At 36.3% G+C, this 23,305-nt stretch overlaps 1 protein-coding gene across 1 annotated transcript in view; it reads right to left on the reverse strand.

The window, feature by feature from the left end:
- Nucleotides 1-5,627: 5,627 nt before the first annotated feature.
- Nucleotides 5,628-23,305, reverse strand: part of UBXN7 (UBX domain protein 7) — a 33,614-nt gene continuing 15,936 nt past the window's right edge. Inside the window, exons 5-11 of the mRNA XM_070945102.1 lie at nucleotides 19,240-19,352; nucleotides 12,708-12,854; nucleotides 12,414-12,504; nucleotides 11,844-11,971; nucleotides 11,312-11,702; nucleotides 8,436-8,515; nucleotides 5,628-6,554 (exon numbers count right to left, since the gene is read on the reverse strand). Of these exons, the coding sequence (XP_070801203.1) occupies nucleotides 6,393-6,554; nucleotides 8,436-8,515; nucleotides 11,312-11,702; nucleotides 11,844-11,971; nucleotides 12,414-12,504; nucleotides 12,708-12,854; nucleotides 19,240-19,352 (1,112 nt within the window). The 3' untranslated portion in view covers nucleotides 5,628-6,392. The remainder of the gene's footprint in view (nucleotides 6,555-8,435; nucleotides 8,516-11,311; nucleotides 11,703-11,843; nucleotides 11,972-12,413; nucleotides 12,505-12,707; nucleotides 12,855-19,239; nucleotides 19,353-23,305) is intronic.

The following is a 23,305-nucleotide window of genomic DNA, read 5'->3' on the forward strand; positions in this document are numbered from 1 at the left end:
AATACGAACTGTTGTCTCCTAAGACAGCCACTCCCCTTTCCTTCTATTTATTCCCTAGCCAGGGAGGGGCCATTCAGCGTCCACGTGTGCTTTGCTTCCCGAGTCGACTCTTTGTCCTCCATTGCTCACCTCTTCTAACTGCTCTGCCCATATGTACACCTGGAACAGGTCCCAGCTGTTCTTCCTCCTCACTCATATCAGTCTCCAAAGGCAGCTGCCTCTCTGGTGGCTGGGAAATGTTGGACAGCCCTGGCTCTATCTCTGCGTCGGATGCAGAGCATCCATCAGAGTCTTCCCCAGACTCCAGCACTGGCCCAAGTTCCTCCACAACCTCCTCATTGTCCGAATCTGCAGCTAGCTCTGCTGGTGGCTGGTGGGCCACAACAAAGTGTTTCAAAGAGACTCACTATAATTGAGACTGGGATTTTATTAAAGGTTTTCAATATTCTATTGTTAGCCAGGATTATCGTAGCTTCAAGAAAACTGTGTAATTCCTGCTACATTTATTTTGCCAGCTACCTAGGACTTGGCACCGCTGAAAAGTTTAAAATATCCAGATTAGCTTGGAGAGTCCACACAGAAGTACTGCGGATATAAAGTGTGTCAAGCAGGGAAACCCCAAATTTATTTTGAGAAAATTTCCTTACATTATAAGTTGTAATGCTTTAACCAGGGGACTCTTCAGATGACCATACTTTAGTTCTCAAAATTCTGAGCGTTTATTTATTGGAACCTATCCAATTCAGGGAAGTTGGCATTTGGTCTCAGCAGCTAGTAGGTAATAATTGCCTTCCAAACCACTATGTTTTTCCTAACCTATACCTTCACTAATGTTCAACAAAGAGTTCACAAAACTATTCTTTCCTGCTCCACCTAGAAGCAAAAGAAATCCATTTTTCAAAATTTTGAGTAGCATTCCTCCTATAGTATTATATCTTCTTTCAGAGTCTATAAATAATTCTTTTGATTCAGAGCTTGAAAATTCTTTCATCTGAAAGATCATGGACAAATTAACCCAGACTTCCACAATGTAACTCTCAAATGTGCTGACTTCAGCGACAATAATTCCCAGTGGCTGGGAATTTGGAAGCTCCTTAAAATATGAGGAACAGATTTTATATGACCAAAAAATTATATAAATGAGTTGTTTCTGGAAAAGTAGTGGGTGGTAACTAGTTGTGTTCTTCACACAAGTCTGCTGACATAATAAGTCATGTAAATATTGCACAAGAATGACAATTATAATTAGTCTTTGAATCGGTGCTTTGTTACAGTTTTAGTGTTCATCATGGTGACTCTTTAAACCCAACTAGCAAATTTTAAGCTTATGATAGGAAAATCTGAAAACCTTTAACTTTCAAACCAAAATGATGAATGAGTGATACATAACAGTTTCAATTTTGGATTGGCCTATTTGTTATATACCATTCTCACAAGTATGGCACAATGAAGAGAAATTACCCATTAATCTGAGTCCAATTTTTACTTTTGTAGTAATACAAAGTAATTACTGTAGTAATACAAAGTAATTTTACTTTGTGCCAGAGGATTAATAGAAGTCTAAGATACATTATGTGTTTCCTGGTTTGAATTTTAGTGAGATTTGTGACAAGAGAAGAGCCATTATTACAACAACATTCAACATAATACTGAGAATAGCTGTTTTGTAAAAAAATATATACTTTGGGTGGCTAGGTAGTAATTTTTTCATGGAAAATGCTCCTTTGCCCTACATCTCCCTTAAAAAAAGGTTTTATTAAATTTTGTTAATAGGGCAGATGATACTGTAAATATAATCCTATCAAGAATTACAGATGCAATTATGAATTAGCATAAGTGAAATGCTTATGCTACATAGATTTTAAGTTTTTATATCTAAACGTAACCAAGTGAATACAATATTTATTTGGCATTGTGCACTAATTATATACTCACTAGCATCTGATTAAGAAATACCTTAAGATGACTGTGCTGAAATCACAATTATTTCTTAATCTAATGTGTAAAAGAGATTTCATTTTGTGTAATATCTTGATTTTATTGATTTTACAAACCTCCCCCTCCATTCCAAAGCCTTCCTTCCTTCCTCCCCCATTCCACACACACCAAACAGGCTAAAAACTAGTGAAAATGTCTGATTTATTTTCAGGATCAAAATATTACATTAGGAAGGACATTTACACATATTTATAAAAATGCAGCAGTTGTACATATAGATCAGAGGTTGCCTTGAGTTTGATCATTCTCATCACAGCAAGTGAAATCTCTTCCCCCACTCATTTTAAAATTATATCAGAATTAAAAGAAATGGCTTCTATTACTGGTAAAAGGGTAGACAACAGTTTTACATAGCTCAAGCTATAACAATATAAAGCTAGCAATCCAACTTTAAAAAGTTAATGTTTTGAAGGAACCATAATTTTATCAGAATCCAAATCACATCATCCAAAGTTAAATATTATTAATATCTCAATTTCTCCAAACAGATAAAACTTTCATTAAAAGACTTTGGAATGCCTTTTGAATTCATCTTCTAATATTACACCTGCAGCAATGCCACATATTTAAAAGTGAAACAATGAAAATGAAGAGCTTATTTCAAATGATTTTGCAGATGGCAGGCTTGTCAATTATATCAAACATAATTGTTGTTTAGATTGTTTAGATACACCCTAAACTCCAACTGCTGGGAATGAGTTATCATTTAGTTATGTGTGTGGACAGGGGTGTTAGTCCTCCAAAGATCCTTTCAAAGTTCTCTGTGACCACTAATCTGCTTCAATAGTAAACTGAAATAGGACTAAAATACTAGAACCCCCAGTGGGTTCTATTTGTGTTTGCTAAAATTGTTTTTGAAATAACAATATAAAAATTATTTTACTTAAATGGAATGATGTTTAGGTCTAGAGACAAAAGAGGACAATCTAGAATCAGGCATGGATCTTTTACATAATCCGTATCCATATTCCTTGAACAGTAATCTTTAAAACAAAAACCTGTAAAAATGCTAGTAACAATAACTTTTAAATTATCCAATTATAATAATGTTGTTCCTAAGATTTATGTGCTGCTTTCCCGCTTGGAAAGCAGCACAATAATCTTAGGAACAAGAACTCTTAGAGAGAGTTCTCACTTTCTCAAGAGTATCTTAGAACCACCATTCATAAGGCCTTCAGCTGCTCTGCTAAACTGTTTTAAGGATATTCTGCTAAACTATTTTTCTTCAGACTGAAGAAGCTACTTAGATAAGCAGCGAAAGGTTTCAAACCAAAAAGAAGCCCAGTTGCCATGATTTAACTTCCAGACTATTTTAAGGATAAGAATAAAACCCAATAAAAGGAAGATATGTAAGATAAAGTTATAAAAAAGTAACTAAATGTTGAGTAAATGAAAATTTTTGCAGTTATCCTGGTTTCTGTGCTTGAATCAATTCCACTCCAAACGCAATTTCCACTTTTTACAGATTTTGTTAAGGGAAGTATGAGACATGCACAAACAGGTTTGCTGCTTACCTAATCTCTAGCATACACAGCAGTTTCTAGGGCAGAAATCTTGTGGGTTGTATTATAGGAGAGTCTATAGGGGTCTGCATTGGGCAGAAGTCAGGGTCCATATTCAGGGGAAGTGGGGGCTGGCTAAAGCTCGCAGTTGGCAAGGCAATGCAAAAAAGCAAATCACCCAAGTGGGCAGGCTGCAATTTCTAGGGTACATCTACTATTAATCCTGGTATTAAGCTTATGCAAACATTCTGTTTGCCTCATGGACAACAACGGGTATGAAATCTGAACTCTATAATGATCAGCAATGTGCTACCAAAATTTGCTGGTACAATTTCAGGGAATTTTGAGAACTGCTCCAAATATGAACGAAAATACTTTCCATTAAAGCAATGCCAGCATTAAGTGCAAGAATTCTAAGAAAAGTCCTGATCTTCTTATACTGCTATAAGAGTGCTATAAGAGTAAAACAAAGTGATTCAAAAGAGCCACAATGGCGCAGTGGTTAGAGTGCAGTACTGCAGGCTACTTCTGCTGATTACTGGCTGCCAGCAGTTTGGGAGATTGAATCTCACCAAGCTCAAGGTTGACTCAGCCTTTCATCCTTCCGAGGTTGGTAAAATGAGGACCCAGATTGTTGGGGACAATATGCTGACTCTGTAAACCGTTTAGAGAGGGCTGTAAAAGCACTGTGGTATATAAGTGGTATATAAGTCTAAGTAACATATAAGCTATTGCTATATGTTTATGATTAGGTGCAGGAGAAGGTAAATCACAAGGTGTCTCTTTTTATAGTAACTGTAGAAATCCTTCTCCAGAAAAGCTCAACTGGCATAAATACTGTTACATCCTTATGCTCAGCAGTGGGGAATAAAAGTTTGAATATGAGGCCCTGATATAATTTGCTAAGTAATACCTACATGGATTTGGGGTGGGAGGTGGGCTGGGCTAAATTGGTATAAACTAGTGAACAAGGAAAACAAATTTATTTTGAGTTGAGAGATTTAAAAAATACAGTTTAATGATTTATGGATATTACCACTGCCATTCTTCCAATAGTTTATAAATTGCTAATGAGTTTAGCAATCTGATTAAAGTCAAGGATTGTACTGTACTGTAGAAACTTCACATAGCTCATAGACAGATAGGAGCAGCTTTTTGGAGCAGACCAAGAACTTTAAAAGATTTCTGAAAGGTAAGGCAGGAAAGGTCACAACAAAATTGAAGGAAAAATGAAGGATGAAAGATGATTTTTTAAAAAGGTAAAGCAACAAGAGATAGTATTTGATACAAATGTTTAGATAAATTTTAACAGACTACTACCTACAGTATCAACCTTCACTGTTCTTTTTACCTATACCTCAAATGTTTGTAGGCATCAATTTTCAAAAACATTTCATATTTAAAGCTAGATCCGTTACTGAGCATATTGCTGGGTCTCCATTAATTTAGGAATGTAATAGCTGCATGGTTTTCAACATAAAAGCAATTGTGGCCTATGTATAAAACACTTATTAATCCATGCTACATTTGTCTTATATCTGTTACTAGTATCTGTACAGGAAAAAAAATAAATAGGGAAATGTTTTCATTCTACAATGCAGTATAAGTATCTTTAATCCTTAAGTTCACATACATGAATTAATCAAATGTAATGTCAATACAACCCATCCTACTACAGTTTAACGCCAAATATTATCAGATCCAAATGATCCAACACTCAGTTGCCATTGTATAAAATCTGGAGCACATCTATAATTTTTTGGCCACTTAGAAAAAATGATGGCAAGCAGCTATTTCTTATTTTTTTCAAATCATATTTATTGTTGGGAAACCATGTTTACTGGTTTGTACTTTTAATTAAATTTTATTAACTTAATTAAATTCAATTGTTACTCAAAAATATTTCAAAATTTCTGAAAAAAAGATGCTTGCTTGGGGCCCAGAATCTGCACACGTTCACTAAATGTCAATGGGAGAAACATCCAAATGGCAGAATAGTGAACGAAAACATTAAGAACATTACATTCAACCTCTATGAATGTTTCATTTCTGCTAACATTTTGAAGAAAAAAAGAGATAAATCAATTCCCTTTCTATAATTTTAATTGTGAAAAGGAAGAAGCCTGCAGTTCTGGGTTACACAAAGCAATTTTATATTACTAAGTACATCTATCATTTTTCTTTATTACCACATTCCTCTCTAACAAAAGCAATACATACAAATCAATTTAAAATAGACTCTTTCATGTTCCATATTCTACAGCCCCTTTTGCAAGATCACTGATTTATGAAACTGGGCAATGAATCTAGCACATCATTTGTTTTTTTCTTGACTTGTAGCCAAAACACAGAATCTCTTCACGTAGTCATTAAAGCCTGTGCACCATAAATGTGTGACAATTTATTACATGCAACCAGCAGCAGTATATGGTAGGAAGCATTCTGATTTCAAAACATGTGGAACCCAAGGAAAAAGAACACATGCTGAAAACCAAACAATGCACATGTCAATTGGAAACACAAAAACTCTTCCATGTAAATAGATGACACATATTGACATGGTTGTCTGAAGAATTCCTTAATACCTGGTTATATGACCTTTGAAAAATGAATGTATTAAAGAAAAGGTTTCTTTTCTTAGGGGAAGAAAATTATTCTTGCTCTCGGTGTTCTCTTCTGCAACATGCTGGATGTATAGGCAACTTTATTTTGAAACAGCAACAAACTACTGAACACATAAGCCTTCTTCCAGCATCAATGAACTTTTTCTGCCAATTTCACTTCGTTCACTTGTTAAGAATAGCATAAAGAATGGGAGAGAAATGGCTGCCTGCTTTCAATTCTGTATATGTACTGAGTTAGTACTGTAGGTGGAGATGACAAAGGGGAAAATTAATTCCTTTCCTGAACAAATACAGTTTCTTGTGGACAAAGACCAGCTTCCTGTAATGTGATGTTGTAGTCCAAATGGGAAAGTTTCCTCCGGGGAAAGTTGGTGAGGAGTTCAAAACGTTCATTGGGGTATCCTTTTGACTGTACGTGTCTGATAAGAGCCTGCAGAGAAAGGGGAGAGAACTATTTTGATCACAGAACACAACACATAATGGGGTATTAAAACAATACAGTATTTGTTACTGGACGATATATCAGCACAAACTATTTATATACTACAGGCATATGAAGTTAAAGAAATTGGGAAAGACTTGCAGGGCCTTCAATTAAGTAATAGAAAAACTATTGTATATAATGTTGTTTGTATACAATTGTTGTTGATTCTTTGTTTGAAATAGCAAATGAAATATTTAGGCTGATTTTCAAAAGACTTTGGTAAATCAGCACATCAGTAATTGAATCCCTGCAGTTCTATTCTGTAAATATTTTTAGCAAATATACAGAATTTATTCTTCCCTTTTATGTTCATGACCAATACTACAGATAGGCAATAGTTTGGGATCTATGTACACCATGCAAAAGGCACTGGAGAAAGTGCAGTCTGAGAGATACAAACAAATTACACTTTTTTTTTTTTTACTTTCTATCCCTTGGCTGATTACAAAAGCAACAAATATAAAGAAGTTTCATCAACTACCCAGAGGTTCATACAAGACAAGCATGTTTTTATGAACACATATATTCCATATGAGGACACGGTGGCTCAGTAGCTAAGATGCTGAGCTTGTCAATCAGAAAGGTCGGCAGTTCGGCAGTTCGAATCCCTATCACCATGTAACAGAGTGAGCTCCCATTACTTGCCCCAGCTTCTGCCAACCTAGCAGTTCGAAAGCACATAAAAATGCAAGTAGAAAAATAGGGACCACTTCGGTGGGAAGGTAACAGCGCTCCATGCGCCTTCGGTGTTTAGTCATGCCGGCCACATGACCACAGAATCGTCATCAGACAGTGCTGGCTCTTCAGCTTAGAAACGATGAGCACTGCCCCCTAGAGTTGGGAACGACTAGCACATATGTACGAGGGGAACCTTTACTTTATATTCTTCATCTTTCCTTCATAGATTCCTATAATACTTCCTATCCAGGAATGGGATTGAGCAATCTTTCTGCAGGAAGTCTGCAGTTTTACTTTCTAATTTTGAGGTGGGTTAGTGGTGGTGGCGGCTAGGGGAGACAGGTGGCAGAAGAAATGCAAGTGAAAGGACATGGATGAAGTTTTGGGTTAACATAGGGATTCTGTGGGACACTTACAACCCAAAATGGGAAGCTTAATATACTGTTTTCATTGTTGTTTTAAAAAAAGTAAAAATCACCTATTTAGCTGCTGAATAGAAATGCAAAATAGTCCACGCATGAAGGTAGTTATATTTTTGCAAGATGTGATACTGGCTATCAGCTTGGTTGACTTCATAAAGGGTTGGATCAATTCATGGAACTCTTGAGGATCAATGGCTACTAGCCTTAAGGAGAGTGTAACTCCTCCAATTGCTGCACTTCATTGTGCAAGTTGGTTTTCCACTGTGAGAACAGACTGCTAGATTAGATGGGCCAGAATTGGGCCAGAAGACCCGATGGCCTAGAGGTGGAGCTCTTGCCTCACAATCAGGAAGTTGTGAGTTCGATCCTAGGTAGAGGCAGATGTAGGGTTTCCTGCTTGGGCATGGAGTTGGACTCGATGACTTGCAAGGTCCCTTCCAACTCTGTTAATCTGTTACAGGGCACTGTTTATAGTCTTATTTTTTTGCATTTTTAAAATTTGAATTTTATTTTCACTTTATATTAAGATAAACAAGAATACAAGGTGACATCCAAATATAGCAAATCTTGAAATTCAATCATAGTTCCCATATATTGTTAGATTCAACAAAATTAGAGTTTAATAAACTGAAGCATACATATTTAATACTTATACACAAAGGTGAGAAATGGTAAGTACTAAAACAAGAATTATATCTATCTTGAAGTTTTCATTATGTCTACATACCAGAAGCTTAGCTTGTTCAGGTAATGAAATCTGTTCCCTCTTCCCATCTGGATATCTTAGCATTAGTTGTGCTTTTGGTCCTGGTAAAAAAAGTTAAATGCCAAATACAACTGCATTTAGTTTTTGCATTTATTACTTTGATAATGAAACAACCACCATATAAGATTTAGTAGGTTTAAAACTAAAGGTTTAAAACTAAAAAATTATTTCCAAAATGTCAGATTTAGAGCGGTGATTAGTGATCAGTCCTCAAATCTGGAAAGATTATTGTATAATGAAAAAAAAATCTAAATAATCAACTGGAAAATACTTTTTGGCTTATTAAAACAGGGGTTCCCAACCCCTGGGTCATGGCCTGGTACTAGACTGCAGCCCATTCAGAACCAGGCTGCGCAAGTGACAGGCGCACACGCTTGCGCATGCAGCTCCATTTGCACGAGTGGTGGGCACTCGGGCACACATGAAGTTCCATTTCTCACTAAACAAATGCAATTAAACTCTCCCTTCACTACAAAGTCATGCTTGTTTTGGTTTTGAAAGGCGTTGTGCATGTTTTTTTTTTTTTTTTTTTTTTTTAATTTGATTTATATGCCGCCCTTCTCCGGAGACTCAGGGCGGCTTACAATGCTTTAAGCAATAGCCTTCATTCTTTTGTATATTTTATACAAAGTCAGCTTATTGCCCCCACAAACTGGGTCCTCATTTCACCTACCTTAGAAAGGATGGAAGGCTGAGTCAACCTTGAGCCTTGGAGAGATTCGAACCAGCAGAAATTGCAGGCAGCTGTGTTAATAACAGGGTGCACTAAACCCTTGTACTATCAAGGCTCTTTTCCCCTTGATTGCACAGGCAGTAGCAAAGACCAACAAGAGTATGTATAATTTTTATTTCTTTTTCTGCTTTTCTGCTTCCTGTTTTAAGTGGAAATGGATTTTTTTACCCTTCAATTATTGTATTCCAGTTTAGTATACCTATTAAAGCAGTTGTTTAAATATATCGTTTAAAACAGAGCTCACTAAAAACTCAACAACGGATTGTTCTTTTTCATACTGAGAGTATGTAGACAATGAAGGCCATAATCTTTTTGAGCCGTTGTTCTAATTTGTATCTACTGGTTAAAAGGCACCACAGGTACCTACTCTCCATAAAATTCAATTTAAGCCCCACTGTAACAATAGCAATAGCACTTTACAGCCCTCTCTAAGCATATTACCCCCATCAATCTGGGTCCTCATTTTACCGAGCTTGGAAGGATAGAAGGCTGAGTCCACTTTGAGCCTGGTGGGATTTGAACTGCCAAATTGCTGGCAATCAGCAGTCAACAGAATTAGTCTGCCATACTGCATTCTAACCACTGCATCCACCATGGCTCTATAATCACGTTCACCATATTTTAACCAAATGTATGTTACTTGTTCTTGTGATGTGCACAATATTTTTAGTCAAGTTTATATGAATGTAGCAATTCTTATAATAGGATTTGTCATCACATATATTAGCAGGAAGAGATCACTGTCAGTGGACCTTATAATCCTTGGGATTTGCTGTCATATCCTTTATATTAATTCACAGACTGGACGCTTGGCATGTCAATAGCTACAACCAGCATATATTAGTTTTGATGCTCAATTATTCTGATTCTTCTTTTTGTTTTTTAATGAGACACAACCACATTCTTTATTCCTTTAAGAAACTATCATCCTATCTCTCAATATGAAGTATCTCTTATTCTTCCCCTCAATGTTCAGAGTTCGTTTTATCTTCAAGAATGTGAAAAGTGAGTTTTAACAGCTTCTATATCACTTGATTATGATTGTTATTTCCATACACTGGGCTTCTTCCTCCATTTGACTATCTTCCTCGGAGTTGTTTCCACGGTTAGTTTAAGTGATACCGCCTCCATTCTTTAAAAGGAAACCTAAATTCTTTCTCATTAGATAAAATGTGTCTCTTTCACAATAGTTGTGCAAATATGCTACTAGTGGGGGGGGGGGGTTTCTTCAAGGACTGCTATAAGCTTTATTTGCTGTAAACATATATCTCATTATTTTTAGGTAGAAAGACAAATGTAGCACAAACATCGAGCTCCCAAGTGCAGACTTCTCTTTGTACTCCCTAGGTTACTACCAATTGAAAAGCTTTTATTTATTTAGTGAAATTTAGAAGACACCTGACTCCTAACAACCAGGGAGGAAGGGATGTTACAATTTAGAAACTAAAAAAAATCAGAAAAGAATTCATGAGCTGCCTAAAGTAATACATGAAGAAATTTGCCATCTAAGACAGACTCAACTTTCCTCTTTCCAAAAAAGCACATCTTCATTAGCTTCATAATATATAATATATCCTTCCAATATTTTAACAATGTACTATGGTTGATAAATGTATTATGGTGGAAAAAAATATTTTGTATTATAATACTCTCCTGACAAAGAAACAATTATGTGAAGTTATGGAAATTAAAAAAAAAACCTATTCCCTATAAAGAAATCCTTCAGCTGAATTGATTCAGTATTGTAGAGTCACATAAAATTATACATTTTAGCATGCACAACACTTTTATCAAATTGTTATACTAATCAAGATATATTATATATAATGTTTTGATTGAACAATACGTATTGCCAATTCCCAGCAGATCCAGCTAGTTGCATTTCAGAAGATGCTGGAAGTTATAGTTTACCAACTTCCACAAAAGAACAAAATTTTAATCCCTCATGTAGATTATGAACTGTTTAGCCAGATTTATACTTTTTTACTACTTCGGTTCATTCAATTAAATGCAGCAGAAAGAAAGAAATACTCTTTGGTGATGATTTCTTGATGAGTCTTTTGTAACGCTCTGAAGTTGACTAAATGACAGGAACCATACTTACCATTGATGCTCGGTTCTTTCTGTAAATCATCTAGTTTAGTTCCAGTTTCTTCTAGCACTCCTGAATCTACAGAAGATAGTCCTCTGTGGTTTATTATCATCTCAGGTTCAGTTCTTGATGTTGGTTCAGGTTGAGGTTTTCTGCCTTCCTCTTTTCTACAACCCAAATCCTTGTGTGGAGATTTTCTAGATTTGGCAGAACTTTCTGGCTCATCATCATCAGAACCACAAACAGAAATAAATTCCTCACTTCCAGAGAAAAGCTCCGATTCAGACTCTTCATCTGATCTGCTTTCCTGCTTTATTTGTTCAGAGTCAAAATGTGTTTCCTGTAATGATGCCCTGATTGCAGCTTCCAACTGGCTATCTTCACTCGCATCAATTAAGCTCTCCTAATCAACCATAACACAAAAGAAAAAGATAAGTTACTTTAAAACACATATTTGAGAAGGTGAGAGGGGAAGAGAAAGGCTGCAGATACTTTTATTTCTTATTAAGAATAAAAAATATACCATTTTTGTCATTATACTTACTGAGCGAGTACGTTTCTGGGGAGGGCTGGTGGAATGTCCATCCAGTTGTCCATGTTCACCTAGGAACCCAGTCACTTGGTCCAAAAAAGAAGTTACATCTAACTGATGCCATTCCACTAGTTTCTGCCCTGTTAAAAATAACAATAAATTGTACTTCAGTAATTGAAATCTTAGATCATCAGTATCAACACAGATGTTATTTTAAATTTTTAATGATTCTGTAGAGGCAAGAAGCATTGTGAACAAGTCAGAAGAAATGAATGGCTAACTTGAAGTTTTTAATCCTAAGAATCACAATTGCCAACTACATTAAAATGGATTTAAAACAACATAGGCAAAGCAAATGTGAACATTTAATTTAAAATTAAATGTAAACATTAAATCTATTATATTTGATCAAGTTCATCTGATATAGACTAGAAGTATGACTAATTAGCCAGTTCCAGCAATCTTGCTGGCAAATATGGAAACTATAGTCCTTCCCTTGTTAAACCAATGAGATTATTTATTGTGTTATATAAGAATACAATTCAGAGTTAATATGCCTTCAGCATTTTTTCCTCTTCTTACCTGTCCTGGGGTCCAGGATAGAAACATAAGGGAAATCTCCCAATTTATAGAATTGTATATATCTTTGTCCTTCCTCACTATCGTGGTATACCTGTACAATAGTCAAGAAGGTTAGTTTCAAATGCTCAAAAACATTTGAATATTAAAGCAATTTAACACTTGTTAATAAAATTTGATACTGAAGCACAATGTAACTAGTTAATATAGCTCTACAAAATGTGACATGAATATGGCCAGAGTAAATAAATATTGGCTGTTTCTAATTTTTTAGCTAAACTGAAAATGCCTTCATACCTGCCAAAAAATGAAGTGTTCCCGGATAATATTTTTTACAGCATCATTGCTCCAAACATCACGATTGAGACACTGACAGGCAAAATCCTGCACATTCTGAATATTAATCATGAGCCACTTGTTCTGCATTTGACCACACTCTTTGGCCTGAAGACAAAAAGAACAGTAAGAGCATTAGCCAAAAAAGAAAAGTTTTCAAGGAACAATGCCAGCAATGATGGCTTCTATTTATTGTTCTAGGCTTTTATAAAACCCTTTTCATTTGTTAAGTTCTATCAGCACTCAACAATTTAATACACAAACAAGCATGACAAGCAGCGTGCAGGGTTAGAAGTCTCTGCAGGTCAACTTGTCGTATCAAGATTACACATTGGTAATCTCAGACTGGTGAGTGTTAACATGCCAAAGAGAGAGAGAGTTAGGAAAATAACTTTAATTTCAAAACTGACTGAAAAAAGGGAAATAAACGAACAAAACATTTAGAAGAAAATATGGAATGAGCTGCATTGATCCGATTACAAAGCAGATTATCTGATTCAACAGTCAAAATTTGGCAGATTAGGATTAAGATCTTGATAGATTTGCAGTTTGTTGTTCGACTATTCATTTCCTCTAATTTACCATTCATTCATATATGTTATATTGTAGTATTATTGGTGAACTTTTTGTTGACCAGATTGCAAGTGGGGGAGGTGGCAGGGTTTGAAGTTGCAGGAAGAGATCTTACTGGTTTGAGTCTCAAAGCTGGCATTGCCTGATTGGTTGGTTGCAAGTTAATGTAGGAGTTTGATCAAGAATGTAATTCTGATCGCTGAATTGTCATACCTGTTGAAAAAAAGAGTGCTATATCAAAAATTGGAATGGTCATATTTCCTAAATAACCAGGACAAAAATATGTGGGATTTCCTTAAAGGAAATTTACTCATGAGTTTATTTATTTATGAAAAGAAACACAGATTCATGAGTACCCCTTTTTGACTTTGCATCTTGGAAAATGAGATTTCACTTTTAAAAAGTGAAATGTCTGATCCATTGGCCATTGAATAAGCAACACAATGGACACAGAAGCACTCACCTATATTGGAATAAAGCAATATAGAACATAGTTTTCACTAGGATTTTCTAGCAAAACATCTTTCTCAGGTCAACCACTAAAACAATATTATAGTGGAGACATTTCGGTGCCAAATAAATATAAATAGGTTGATTTATTATTGGAGGAAAAGATAATTTGAATAGCCATTTTGATTGAAAGACAAAATTTATATAATCTTATAATAATCTTATAATTGCTTTTGAAAAATTTACAAGTAAATATTATAAATTGTATGTACACTCCCAGTTCAAATTTCATTTTGTAATTATATTCTGTAATATCTTTGCAAGACCCAAACACCAATGAGATCCTTTCTTTCACTCATGGAAAAATGTGCACAAAAATAAGCCTGGAATTTTGAAAGTAGGGTTTTCAGTTTTATACTTGATCTTTTAGGTTAAAATATTAAAAACCAAGTATTTATTAGTTTAACAATTTTTTGTTTATTAATTTAATTAATATAGATTTTTTTATGTTGACAACTAATTAAGCATTTAAATATAATTTATAAATAGCAAGATATACCATAAATTAAATAGAAACAAGTATTACTGTGACAGTTACTGTGTTTTTATTGTAATTTTAGTAATTATTTAAATTTCTGTTGATATGTAAATTAGTATTCTAATTTATCTTATTTTTTTGGTGATGGAAAAATGACCATTCTACAGTTAAAGTTACGTTAAAAAACTCTTTTCTTGAATTAAAATGGAAATATTTCTTCTCGTAATTTTATTCTGTATTGGAGATTAAGAGATATTCCTTTTCAGGCACTAATAACTGCTACGACAATTAAAATGCCAACATGCCAAAAACCACTTGAACATCTGAAGAAATATTTTAAGACAATTGCCTCTGAACAGATAATTGTATCAGGATTACAATATAACATATTGATCCAGGATGTTAATCAACTGACCAAGTACTGGAGTAAACCAACACCATAATAGTAAAAGGTTTGATCTTCTCCATTAGTTAAAAGAATGAAATGTATGGTAAATGCATTACTATAATATAACCATAACAAAATCTAGAAAATCTCAAAAAATGCATATATCAACTAAAATAATCTGTACTTTTATGACTTGTCTTAAAATTATAAAACTTAGTTGATTTAGTAAATACAGTGATTCCCGATGCTGACTTTTTCTCAACATGCTTAATATGGCTGATTCTTTTTTTAATGTATTTGAATTTGACATATGAATTCAGGATAAACAAATCTTGCTTATAAATTGAAGAAGCTTCTTGGATGAGAAATGAAATGTCTTCAAGGAAAAATAAAGAAAGTCCAATTGCCTTTTGAAAAAGCATCTTTGGTACTTGCTTATAAAATTTATAGTGAAGTAAGTTATGAGCATGACATAAAAATGGAATTAAAATATGTTTTATGTTTATCAGAAATAGCTGTAGCATTCAGAGAATTGAATGTACATTTTATTGGTTTCTCCCATGCAATGGAAATAATGCAGAGAAGACGCTTCAGAATGTGCAGTGGAACAAATATAGTACTGGCTCCAACTCTTAAAGCAACTGCACCTCTTACTGGGATTGTGCAACAGCTGCATAGTCCTATTTTCTGCTCCAGAAAAGGAAACTAAATAAACAAATGCCTTTTATATCTAGCTTGTTTCTGCAGTGCAATATTATTTATATAGTTTCACTTATATGGCGTTATTACATTCATAAAACTATGTATAAATTTGTCAAATAAGTTAAATATTTTTAGAAGAAACAGAAGGCTTAATAAATAAGTAGCGATAATAAACAAATATCAATATGCTAAAGCAATTGAAGAATTTAACACAAACCTGACAGTTGTGTTAAATCTGTTTATAGCTTAATTAAAATATTTAACTCAGAAGATAAATGAAGATTCTATTTTTTCACACTGGTTAAAAGAAACTAAATTATGTGCCATGGATGTAATTTTAATAAAACTCTTATACAGTTACATTTCCACATGAGTTGAACTTTTAATTGCATATAGAATAACAATAATGAACAGATATACCATGTTTCCCCGAAAATAAGACAGGGTCTTATTTTCTTTTGGCCACCCCCCCAAATAAGGGCTTGGCCTTATTATCGGGGGGTCTTATTATTTCAGGGGTGCAGGAGGCGGTGGCCTCTCCTCGTTCTTCACACCGGCCAAGCAGCCCAACACATCCCACCCCACCCCAATGGCAACAGCTGCTTTCCTTCCCCACCGTCTCTTGGCTCCCCTTGCCGTCTCTTCTCCCACCCTCGCCGGGCATGACAAGGCTCCTGCCCCTTGCTTAGCCACCTGCCCCCTTTAGGGATGCAATTTGGGGGTGCCAGGTGGGACGGGCGAGAAGCGGGATGCAGGTCTTACCTTTCAAACTCTGTCGCTTTCCTCAACATTGTGTCCAGGGAAACACGCTGTAAAAGAAGACCTTCTCGCGATTTTGAGAAGTTTGATTGGCTAAGCAAGGGGCAGGCGGGTGGCTAAGCAAGGGGTAGGAGCCCTGTCATGCCCGGCGAGGATGGGAGAAGAGATGGCAAGGGGAGTCATGTCTCGGTCCACGCATCTTGCTTTTCCCCCACCCCCCCACCTCTCTCGATGAAGAAATGGTGGGGAAGGGAAGCAGCCAGGTTGCTGTTGCCATTGGGGTGGGGTGAGACATGTTGGGCTGCTCGGCTGTCATTGGGGTGGGGTGGGAAATGTTGGGCCGCTCGGCAGGGAGAGGAGGGCACGTCCTTGCCTTTCCCCTCCCTCTGGCCTCATCTCCTAAACTCATTTTGGTTGCGTAGCAAGCAACCAGAGGAAATGGCAGGACCAGCTGCGCATGCATGTAAGTAGTGGGGGGGGGGGCTTATTTTGCAGGGGTGGCTTATATTATCGCATGCACTGAAAAGCCCAATTGGGCTTATTATCCGGACATGTCTTATTTTCGGGGAAACACAGTATATTGATCAAACTTAAAATCTGAACCACCCCCACCCCCAGAAAAAAATTCTTGAAAGCTTAATATGGAACACTAGTGTAGTGACTGCTGATATATATTTAAATCAGACTATAAAGCACAAAACCTTTATAGTCTTAAGACACAATTTATGGCTTCTCAAAACTGTTCATGCACTCTAACATACAACAAACTCATCATAATGGTTTACCTGTGTGAGAAGCTTTGTTAGAGAAGTGAATGTCTGTAAAAATACAACTTCTAGTATGCAGTAACATTATTTTTCAATAATGAAGAAAGAGCAAATATTTGAGAGGAAAGACTGAAAAGGGAATGTATTAATCTCTGTACAGATGTGGAAGCTAGGATAGCTGGCAACAATAAATATTAGAAGGAGATATATGATTCCTTCCCTTTTCACTTAACTTCTGTTATTTTGTTTGCTACTTTCTACTTTTTTTCTGCACTTTCCACAATGTTCCTTAATATGGAAGGGAACAGAGTGATGACGAGGCATGTATGTGTGTATGGGGAGAAAAAGGTCTATTTGGTAAGTTCCTATATCTAACTTGATTAATGATAAACTACAGTACAAAATTGTTAAAGACTGCATATTATTAAATAAATGAAGAAGCTTCTTAAATATATGGTCAATTCCATTTTATGAAAATTCAAAGTATAAAGTAAATGGATTGAAAATATAGTGCTTAAACTAAAACTCGATGTTATGATATAAACCAAACAAAAACCACCAGATTTTGCCTTAAGGTACTAAAAACTAAGAAGGTGATAAAATATTAATACTAGAGATAATGCAGAATAGAGACATTTAAATTAAACAAAGCACAGTAGAGTTAGTTATAATAAATTGAGGAATGTGAGCCTCTAATATATATGGATATATATTTACTAAGAAAAGAAAGAAGTAACATAGAGGTAGTGAGAGAGATTTAGATTTTTCTAATACTTCATTGAAAAAGATTGAGGAAAAAAACAACTCTACTCTGGATTTAGTATATGCTTACAGGCAAATAGTACACTGCGTCTAAGGCAATCAGTCAAGTCTTGATAGGAAAAATAACTCTGAAAGTGACTTCAAATGCAAATAAAAGATATAAAAAGAAGCTGATATTATTTTCACATATAAATGCTGCACAAAATGTATTACTTTTGAATAAACTTATTTCCATTTCCCCCTTGATGCAACAAGAAAACTGTTGCAAGGGGGTGGGTTAGGAAATCAGGTATTTCATCAGGAATGGTTTAAAGATTAGTAATTTAGCAAACTACTGATCTTCAATCTGGAAAGTCCAAATCTGTAGTTCCAAGTTTACTAACCAAACAGTAAACAATAAAAAATTCAAGATTCTGTTTTATACTGATTATTATACAGATCATTGGCTATTCTTGTCCACTAATGTTTAGTTTGGTCATACTTTTCTCCAGTAAAAATCTTTCTCAATCATGTCATACTAGAGCAGTGGTTCTCAACCTGTGGGTCGGGACCCCTTTGGGGGTCGAACGACCCTTTCACAGGGGTCGCCTAAGACCATCGGAAAACACATATTTTCAATGGTTTTAGGAATGATTTTATGGTTGGGGGTCACCACAACATGAGGAACTGTATTAAAGGGTCGCAGCATTAGGAAGGTTGAGAACCACTGTACTAGAGATATTAATTTTTAATGTAAAGGAGACAATGTGGTATATTTTTGAATTATAATTTGAATTATATTAGTATAATATACAACAATATAGTAAATACAATAATATAATATTGAATTATAATTCTTTCTACAAGAATTATAGGAAATGTAAAGGAAATGATTGATTGCAGATTTTTAAACTCAGAGATAGAAAAAGACCAATCTTTAGTTTATGTATATAGCAGTGATGGCGAACCTTTTTCGGACTGAGTGCCCAAAGCGTGCTCGCCCAAACCCCCCAAATGCAATGCACGTGCAGCACCTGCGCATGTGGGCCCCTGCACGACCCCGCCCCTGCGTGCATGCCCCCCGCATGTGCCCCGCCCCATCTGTGCTTGCGCCCCTCGCACACGTCCTGCCTCTCGCGCATGCGTGGCAAAGACCCGATGACCAGGTGACGGGTGGGAGGCGCGGGCACACATGGAGCTGAACTGGGGTGATGGCTCACGTGCCCGCAGAGAGGATGCTGTATGCCACCTGTGGCACACGTTCCATAGGTTCACCATCACTGGTAAATAGCTTGTCATTAGAAAATCATCATTTAATGCATATTATTCAAATCTATTTCTTAATCACTAACTTCTACTTGAATACTTCTTAATGAGGGAACACAGTAATGGACTAATAGATATAATCAAAAGCTATTTCCTCAAATGATGTTATTAATTAGAAGTAACTTCGTATGCTGCACTAATAAAAAGGCAGATTGCTGGAATTATTTATACACATTATCATGACACGGTTGTTTACACATGCACATGCACATCTATACCAAAGCAAATCCAAAATTCAATGTGACCTACTGTTTCAAAGCTTCCTTTATGCATCAAATCAATTGGCGGCCTGAAGAGATCTGCAAGGGTAGTGAGCTTCTTATCTATGGCTCCTCCATTTCTCAATTCTTGCTCCTGCCGAACTGTACAGCCCCAAAAGAAAAACAAAGAAGACAAAATATTCACAAGAGCAGATTCAGTTACTTTCATCAAGTGCAATGTGATTCTACTAACGTGATTAGCCTAAATCAGCTTTCTACAAAATATCTTTTAGTAACAGCCATTACATGTTTATACATTTTTGGCATCAAAGCTGACAGCATGACAATCTGGCTCTAGGCCAGTCACTCTCTCTCAGTCCAACCTACCTCACAGAATTGTTGTGTGGAAAACAGAAGACCAGAATATTAGGTATGTTCATCATCTTTGGCTGGTTATCTACCTACCTACCTACCTACCTACCTACCTACCTACCTACCTACCTATACAAAACCATCACCACCATCACCTTCATTAATAGATATCCTAAATTTGTGATTTAAATTCACAAAATATTTACCGGTAAATATTACAGAATTATAGTTTTTTGCTTCCTGGCAAAGACTGTTTTGTTCTCTTCATTTAATATCAAAGCAATGTGTTAATAATCAACCAGCTTTTTAAAAATATATAGTAATTAAAATCTTGATTTCTAAAAACTGAGATATAACAGAAAATCTCTATAGTATCCAGTTTTTACTCCTTTCATCCAATTTTTACAATACTTCATATGCCCCTTTAATCTATTTATAAGATCCAGAATGGACTTGGGATGGTTTAGCCCAATGATGGCGAACATTTTTGGCACCGAGTGCTAAAAAGGGAGCACTTTGTGCATGCTCGTAAGGGCCGTGACAAGGAAGAGGAGCTGTCCAGGGGACATGTGCAAGCCAGATAAAGTACTTCCAGTTTCTGATGCGCGCATGCACGCCGGCCAGCAAGTCTTCTGGTTACTGCCACGCATGCATACGCGCCAGTCAGCTGGCGGGCTGCATGCTCACACGCATGTGTGTCTGGCCAGATGCTTCCAGCCCCAGTGGAGAAATCAGCAGTTCTGCATTGGGGGGAGGAAGTGTTTATCTCAGACTTTTGAGATGGGAGACGCCAGAATGAGGGGCATCAACAATGAGAATTCTCCCTGCTTGAACATCATCTGTCTCTGAGAAGAGTCCTTTGGGACTTCACCTGAAGGAGGGGAGACAGTTCTGCGGGGAGAGAAAAGCGGAGAAAGTGGGAGGGCCTGAATAACCACTTTGGGCTTCTTCTCTGCGCGGAACTCTCTCCTCCAGTGGATGAAGTCAAGGGAGACTCTGCCCAGAGCCGATGACGCTGCAGAAGGGAGAATTCCCAGGGGTCCTCCTTTCTGGACACTCCCAATTCTGAAGTTTGAGGAAGCCCCATTCCTGGCTCACAGAGCAGCTCTTCCAGTTTCCAGCATTGCCGCATGCACGAAGGCCAGCTGATCAGCACATGTGCGGTAGAAACCTGGAAGAGAAATGGGTGATGCCGCGCATGCCAGGCGACATGGCTCCGTTTGCCACTTTGGGCACCATAGGTTCGCAATCATGGGTTTAGCCCATTCACTGTGCAGATGTTCCTATATACAATGCCAGCTACTTGGTTGTGCTATACAGTATATAGTGTTTCTGCTTGTATCTGATATTCTGCCATTATATGTTAAGATTGTGTCTGAAGCTTTCTACATAACCTGCATCTCAAGATTTGGTATACCACTGCTTCTATGGAACTGGTACTTAGTGCCTATTCTTGTTCTTGTGCAGCTATGATCAATGCCTCATTGTCGTCTTTAATACAGCCCTTTCTAGCCATTGGTAGAATTACCCAATGTCTGTCACCTCAGTTATTTGTCTATAGCAGGTCTGTCAAACTCACTTCCCACAGGCCAGATGCGTCATGTGCTGCCATGCCCAATTTAGTGAAAGGGAAAAAAGTCCTGATACGTCACGTGACACCCGCCGTGACGATGTGAGTTTGACAGCCCTAGTCTATAGTATATCCTATGCAGGCTCTTATCTTACTATGGCACTTCCTCTCCTTGATCTTCCTTCCATGTTTGCTGTTGCTGCCTCATTTTCTCAGCAGCTGATCTTTGGGTGCCATCTTAGTGATGTTCTACTGGATGCCCTGAGTTTCATCCAGGACAGTGGTTTTCTCATTCACCAGACCCCACCTGTTCTTTTTCCAAATAGTGTACATTCCTTGGGTATTGGACTTGGGAGTGGAAGCCTCCATACATTGAGAAGAGCTTCTAGGTATTCACATCAGCAATCTCCATATCTTCCTTTGGCCAACTTACTATATTGGCAGGGCATGCACGTTGATGGCATGGATCTTAGTCTTTCCAGTAAACTGGCTCTTTAAGACCTGTCTAATCCTTTGGTGGTATTTGGATGCTGCTATCTTCCTTGCTTCCTCATTGTGGTTCCCAAGTGACTGCAGGATACTAAGGTACTTGTAGCTAGTCTCTATCTGCTATGTGATTCACTGAGAGTTCCATCTCATCAGTCTATGACTGCAATTGGAATTGGAAATCTAATCATTAGTTGTGACCTTTTTTGCAGTGGTCATTAGCATGAAATTGGCAAAAAATGCCAGAAAGCAACAAAATACATAATCAATCTCAGTCATGTGGAATGCTATGACCTGTTCTAAAGGTCACAATCATTTGATGGCCAGAGGTGCTTTACAGGTTGAATCTTATCCTTAATGTTCACACCTTTTTGTATTTCCATCAACTGACTAATCTCTCACCAAATTGCTTTGAATATAGCCTCTAATCTCATTTTCCAGAGGTGCAGGCATGATTCTCCTTAATTGTGTAGCTAAGTATCTCAATGATTACAGTAGTAAATTGTAGTAAATAGTAGTAAATACTAGTTTATTGATTTTAGTTATGATGATAACAGAAATTGTTGTGAGGGAGTCTTCTAGCATACTAATGGTACTTCTCCATTGAGCCTTGGTAACCAGTCTCAAGGGTTGATTATAGTTACTTTATCATGATCTTATGCCTCATATTAGCTGTTGTACTCTATAATGGAGGGAGTGGCAGTGATGATCCAACTTCAGGTGTTGGCTGCACATCCATTTGTTCTTCCAGTTCTTAAGTCTGGGTTGTAACATGTAGTTGATCTACCTCAAGTTATGAGAGCAGTTTCCTCATTGCTATGTTGAAACACTGGGTAACTAGCCATTTCTCAATTAGTGTGGATGGATGGATCTTTTGTACATCCATAATTCCCTTATATTTCATATATCCTTTCTCATTAGGTCTACTGTTGCTCTAGCATTCAATCAATTCCAGGTTATATAATACCATACCATAACTATGACTGCACGTTTCCTACTGTAATGATTATTATTTGTGAACTTGCTGTAATTATCCAAAATTGTTACTATTCCTTCCATCACTTAATTACATTCTCAATTGTTTTAATAGTAATAGCAAAAAATCCAAAATACTATTACAGATGTTGAATGCTGGTAATACTGAACATTATATAGAGAAAAATCAGAAAATTTTTCAAATACGTTAAAATGAAGTTTCTATGCATATGATTGACTGTAAAAAAAAATCGGCATTTAGTGAACAAAACCATTTTTCACAGACATAACTTATTTTATATGCATGGAATAATTGATGATTTGATTCTTCCTTTACACTGAATCCAAGGTACACATTTTTTCTATTAATGAAAAGGGGGGTAAATGTGCCACTCAACATTAGAAAATTAATATATTTTTGTATATAACAGAAATCGTAAAATTATCTTTTAATTTAAATAAAATTAACCAAGTTTATTCCAAAATTATTCATAATTACATATAAATGTGCTCATATCAATTTAATGACTCTTTTGAGTTCATATCTATGTAGTAAAACCTTTGAAAGAACTGGATTAAAGTTTCTGGTCATTACTGAATTAAATTCTCAGTTTATTCTTGCTCGTTAATATTTAATACAAGGCCCCAACTGACAATCTAATATAAAAATCAAATTGCAGTTTGGCTTATTAGTTTGTGAAAGTGCTTCAGA

The sequence above is a fragment of the Pituophis catenifer genome, unplaced genomic scaffold (genome assembly GCF_029215685.1).
Source record: "Pituophis catenifer annectens isolate HBS135680 unplaced genomic scaffold, rPitCat1.0.hap2 SCAF_6, whole genome shotgun sequence".
Taxonomy (NCBI): Eukaryota; Metazoa; Chordata; class Lepidosauria; order Squamata; family Colubridae; genus Pituophis; species Pituophis catenifer.